Raw genomic sequence first — 6,000 nt, 5'->3', positions numbered from 1 at the left:
GGTTGTGGCTGGTCGAGGATTTGAGAAAACAGCCATCAAGCCGGACAGTTTTCCTGGTGTTCTGTGGAAAAAAATCCTCCTGCCAGATTCTCGGAGAGCCAACTCCTCACATGTAAAACTGTAAATGTTAAAAGTTGACGTTGAAAAACAATGAGAGGTCTGTATGTTATTTAACCTGCTAATGTTACTATGAAACAAGTGCCTTAACGTGCCATAGACACGACTGAGAAGTCAGAGTGTGGCCAGGCTATCTGAAATCAGCCTCTCCTCTAACATTAATCTGACTGGGATGTGATTTAACCCACAGTGGCTGAAAGACTTCTCTTCACTTTTGAAAGACCAGTGCAGTTTAGCTTGATCATGTTCATGAATCTGCTCCTCTGTCTGCTTCCTTTGTGCTACTTTAATTGGTCGCCATTCAAAATGTGAACGGGACCTAAAGGAGTTAATCGAGTGGTCTTTTTTGTTCCATGGCAGCTGAACTTATTCAACAGAATAACATCTTCCCTTCAGCCCAAACACAGCACGTTTAAGGCCTCAGCAAACGCCTTGCGTAACGAAGTTCTCGAGGGTTGTGCGAAGCCCGAAAGCGCCTTCACAAGCTTACAACCTCGCATACTGTCTGCGGTTTCGTGTTGCCTGTCGCAGAAGCTCCACGTGACGCCATGATGTTTTGTGATAAGTTTCATGACTGCTGGAAAACGACTCTATCACAGTTCTAACTATGGTGACATTTGGGTTCAGAATACTGACACCATGTAAGGTGGAGCGGGAAAATTCAAACAAGAAACGGGTGAATAGAAAGCCAACTTCAGCCTCGTCCCCTTGTGAACCTAAATATAAGATAGGGGCTTAGTACTAGTTAGTACTACCAAATAGTAGACTTAACATCTTACATTTAGGAGATATTCATTGTTTATTTAACAAATGCACAGTGAAATATTAGTGTATCTGCCAAAGCCGAAGCTCCTCAAAGTTCATCTTTGTTTAATGGCACGCCTCTTTTTTTACTGACCAATCAGAGGCTTTGTCGCATAGCGTCTTCGTACGCAGAGTTCGCCCAGCTGCCATGTGTGCGACAAGGTGAACGACGTCTGCGGTTGTTCGTTTTCTCCACAATTACCCACATATTGTTTGCCAAAGCCAGGCGAACGTCGTCTCCGCAAGAAGTACGCTGAGGCCTTTAGCAATACCAGTAAACAGGCAAGCGTCAACATTTTAAGCAAGTTTAGTGGAAACTTCTGCGCATGTGAGTTTAAGCAAATGCATCAACATTTGTCAGCGTCGACTATTTTCCTTACACCGGCAGTATCCCATGTGAATAAGCAGCTCCCGCAGCTTTTACATAAAGATATAACATTTCTTTGAATAATACAAAGTTCAATTTCACTTGTAAAAACTGCTGTTTAACTACATTCACTGTACAATTTAATAGGCTATGTGTGCTATTCAACACAGTTTGGGTCTGCATTGTTGTCAGCTGAGCTTCTAACCAATGAGGATGAGGCTCTGCCGTCATCAAGCCGTCTCTTAGCTCTCACAACTGGGTGGTGAGTAACTGCGGCGTCCAGTTCTGAAAACTGCAGCCAACTCACTCTTATGAGATTATAACGCCGCATGGTGGCGCCGGTGCAAGTCAGCCTTACTGGCATTCACAGCAGCGCTCGGTGTACGCAGCACTACGTTAAGTCAAACAAGCCTGATGTCTCCAGATGTGTCTTCTAGTTACAAGATCATGCCTGGCCCTGTGAGTCTAGATAACTGGCTGATGATTTGAATAGAGCAAGGAAAACACTGAACTGGGAAACACAGCCTCATTTCAGTCCAACTGGACTCAACACTGGAGTAGTTTGTTCAACACTGATGATTTCATCTCAAATACCCCCCAAACATTAATTGTACATCAAAAATACGAGCCACCTCGCTTACATACACTTCCCGGTCTGAGGCGATCTATTCTCCAAAAAAACAAACAAAATAAAAACAGCAATAAAGAAGAAAAACGTCAACATTCTAACTAGTAAACTCAGAAATGCAAGCAGAGAACGCATAACTGACACCAGGCACCTATGATGTCAACAGCCATGATCAGAAGCGGCATCAAAACCATGCAGCTGTTCCGAATCCCAGATACGTCAGGCTCTGACAGCCTTGACGGGACGCGACGTGACATCTACATTGTACGGCGAAGTCTGTATAAACAGCATGTTTCTTTTCCACTCAGAAAGGTTGAGGGGGGGGGGCAGATTCACCTGCTTTTCCTTTTGTACCGATCTTCATTCGACGCTGAAATTGGAAAATCAAGGCTGAAAGTAGCAGCGGCGTTTTTCTGTGACCCGGAACCTTCGCGGGCGCTAAAATATTCGCTTTCCAACAAAGGCGCTGTGGCCTTCGCTTCCCACGGTCTTCCCGAGGGGGCCCAGGCACGGCAGCAGGTTGGTAAAAAAAAGAACATGAAAAAAGGGGTGAAGAAAGGCCCAAATATCTCTTTCATCTGCTCTGTCTGGACTGTTCTGATATAGTGCCGCGTGCTGCTCATCTCACATCCATCTTCCCTCCGCCGCCCTGATAACCATTATTCTGTCGCCCTGTTCGGTCAAAAGCTCCCAGTGGGGTGCGGCGTAATATATTAGGATGTTTAAATGGCTTCGGAAATCTCGGCGTGGATCAGACACCACATTTATCACAAGATAACAGGAGAGACCTCTTGGTTTATGCACTTCCAGGGCATCTGCTCTTTGTGTTCTGCCAGCTAAACGTAAGGCGGATGCATGTAATCTTTATCTCCTATTATGATGAGCGCAGTGCTCGAGCCGTGCTTTAAACCACAGCCTCTATTATGTCTACGGCTTAAACCTCCACGGTAGTCTGGCCCTGAGACAGCAGTCATCGTTTCTGAGTGAGCGAGCAGGTTTTTGTTCCTGCAAAACCTCCCCTGATTCAGCCGGCCAAGGTGAGCAGAGGCTCTCCAGCAGAAACTCTTCAGAGGTAAAACGCTCACTGATGTTGGATAACAAATGGCTAACTTTCTCCAGAGACTCGCACAACAAGCCAAGTGCTTGTGGAAAAAAACTAGTTTAGCTTTTCAGTCGTCCCTCATGAAGGACGCCCTCTGAACAGTTTCCTCTCAGGAAGACTGAAAAATGCTAGACCGAAGCCCTAAGATGTACCGTAGCTTTGAAAAATAACATCTTATTATCAGCTTATAATGACACTCCAGTGCCATCAACAGAAACGACATCCTGTAAGCTAATAATAAATTCGGCCGCATAAACGTTACATTTTCACATGTTGACAAAACCCAATTACACAGTTCACAACGCAGAAACATAACCCTCGCAGCTGCAGGTCAGATGGGCTTCGTAACTCACCCCACCATAACAAATCCGCTCGAATGACAACGAGACGCTCCGGTCATTATGAATAGTAAAGGCTTGATGATGCAAGGTAAACGAAATCGATATGTAGCTACTGTATAGAAGGCACAGCGACAAATCATCTTCCATCAATGAGTACGCTGAGGCTGCCAAACATCAATGATATGTGATCATACCCTACAAAAACACTGAATAACATCGAGATTTCATATCAAAAAGGAATAAAAAGCAGACATCTGGACAGACGGTAGCTTAGCAACAAGAAGAGAAGCACATGAGAAGGACATCTACTACTTTGGCATGTACATGGAAGTAAGGCATTTTTGTTCTCCTCAAGGGTCACGGAGACCTGTGGGGAAAGTAGTGCATACAAAGTCACGACATCCCTCGTACATCACCCGAAAAAAAGTACAACCCCAACCTGTTCAGTCTTGTTTTGTCCCTTTGCTGTGAGACAATGATACACTGTACATAACATGCACGCACTACCCAGTGACTTCCAGGCTCGCCGTTCTCCCCTCAGGACCGCTCGACTGGATGGCTGGGAACAACAATCTTGCGTCGAAAAAGGAGCCGATGCACATCTCCCCGTGATTTTAAAGGAAGGAAGAGCACAGACGATGAAACGAAGAGAAGCGTGGGCAGTCCTAACGAACGTTTTCACAAAGTTGGCCTCATGGCGGTTAATGCGATGATAAAAAGCAGGGAGAGTGGAATGGTGGCCGGCCGCCACGCTCTCGACCCCCGTACGCTCATACCTGCAACACAATGAAGGACTGTTACAGCATCGATGCTTCCTAAAAAACAAATCCATTTCACACAGACAGCTCAATCACTTAACACAGGTGACAGAGACAGCAACCCTGCGTGCACACCGCTGGCAATGAAATGGCTCAGCACGCTCGGGCAGCCTTCAAATGATCGCTGGTGGGCGTTTTGAAGCGAGAGCAGGCAGACAGGAAGTTGGCTGGACTGCGTGGTCATGCAAACTACGGTTTTAAAGGCATGGGAGCCAGTATTGCCCTGCACTTACGCAGCTTAGGCTATATTTATTAAATAACATCATATGATACAAAATTATTTAAAAAAGTAAATCAAATTAAAATCACAAATTCATAATGTTTCACTTCTCAGAAGTTTTGCTTTACTTTATACTCAAGCCAGTGTTGTGCCAGTTCACACTGAAAATGAACTAGGCCACTATTCTTTTTCAATAGAACCTCTTTCTACCCATCCATTACCAGCCCAAAATCATTGCTACTCATAAACTAAATGAATTATTCTATACCACAGCCTTTAAGTCAGTAATACTCACTGAATGCTCTGTTCAACATTTTCTGTACGCTCCCTGCTTTCTTGCCTTCTTTGTGGCTGCAAACCAGTCACCAATTTGATGAACGATGGCTTTTTGACCTTACTCAAATGTAGATTTCCCACAATGTAGCTAGTCCAGTACAAGCCTGTCCATTGCTGGGAAATGAAGGCAGCAGGTCCTTTACAAAATGCTGTGAGCTTCAATTGGGTGGGTGAACTTTGCGGGTGTTGCATCGTAGTCGTTAATGATTTTCTGCGCTCATTATAATGTCGCATGTATTCCACAAGACAGCTTCGATGTTTCAACTCAATGTGTCGTTTTAAATTCGATGCCACACTTGTGTGTTCATAAAGCTACTTCAAATGCTCAAACAAACCGACTTCTGCAGTTACGTCTCTACCACTAGCGCCAGACATTTGGCTGTGTTTATGGAAGCGTCATGCATCGTACCGTAAAACCTGAGCGGCGCTCGCTCTCATGAGAGTTCACGTTTATTATTTGTGAAGTGATTCGTTCAGTTCAGCGTTCACAAAAAATATGAACATGTTCAATGAACGCTCACGCACAACACTGACTCCAGCTGACCGGAAATGTTTAGTAGGCTCAACTGTTTTGCTCACATTGTTAACACACTGTTATCATGAGTGCATTTCATTGTCTATTAAACAAAACAGTTAACCTATAACATAAGCTCAGTTCACAATGAATCTCAATTTTTATCGTTTTTCAGTTTTTGACATAATTTGAAAGTGTCTGTTGCCCTTTACATTGTGTGTAAGTTTCATGATGAATGGACCAAAAGAAACGACCCAAAATGACTTGGAAAAACGTCTGGTTCCACTGACTCACATTCAAAGCAATGTATGTTTTTTCCTTCTCCTGTAAAGTTACCATTTTGGAAATATGAGGTTTCATTCCGACAGCAGTGATATGCTAAGCTGTCACTTAACTTAAGTGTCATGGTCATGGTCCTCATCACTGTCAAAATCATTGACACTTCCTTCTACCACACCTCATTTTTAATGAGATCCCTAAATATAAATAGACTCCATACAGCACAGTAAATCACACCCCACTGCGACCAGCTTCCCTACATATGCACTGAAACAAATCTTCAGTGGGAACTGAGGTCAGTGCAGCGTTTTCCTCGGGACATAAGAACATCTTTTCTGATTGGTTATCACCGTCAGATTCACTGCTAATTTTAATAAAGTGGAGCAGAGCTGGATGTCTCGTCGTTCAGATTGCTCATGGTCACAGTGCTGCTCACTGTTGAGTGTCGCTGGCTATCGTTCAAAATGAATGACT

General features: G+C 44.1%; 1 protein-coding gene across 1 annotated transcript in view; it reads right to left on the bottom strand.

Annotated features, from left to right (window-relative positions):
• Window positions 1-1,873: 1,873 nt before the first annotated feature.
• Window positions 1,874-6,000, bottom strand: part of cntn3a.2 (contactin 3a, tandem duplicate 2) — a 117,891-nt gene continuing 113,764 nt past the window's right edge. Inside the window, exon 23 of the mRNA XM_036591925.1 lies at window positions 1,874-4,135. Within this exon, the coding sequence (XP_036447818.1) occupies window positions 4,038-4,135 (98 nt within the window). The 3' untranslated portion in view covers window positions 1,874-4,037. The remainder of the gene's footprint in view (window positions 4,136-6,000) is intronic.

Source organism: Colossoma macropomum, unplaced genomic scaffold, assembly GCF_904425465.1.
Source record: "Colossoma macropomum unplaced genomic scaffold, Colossoma_macropomum, whole genome shotgun sequence".
NCBI classification, from domain to species: domain Eukaryota; kingdom Metazoa; phylum Chordata; class Actinopteri; order Characiformes; family Serrasalmidae; genus Colossoma; species Colossoma macropomum.
Note: the sequence above shows the minus strand (reverse complement) of the source record. Positions and strands in the feature narration are given on the sequence as shown.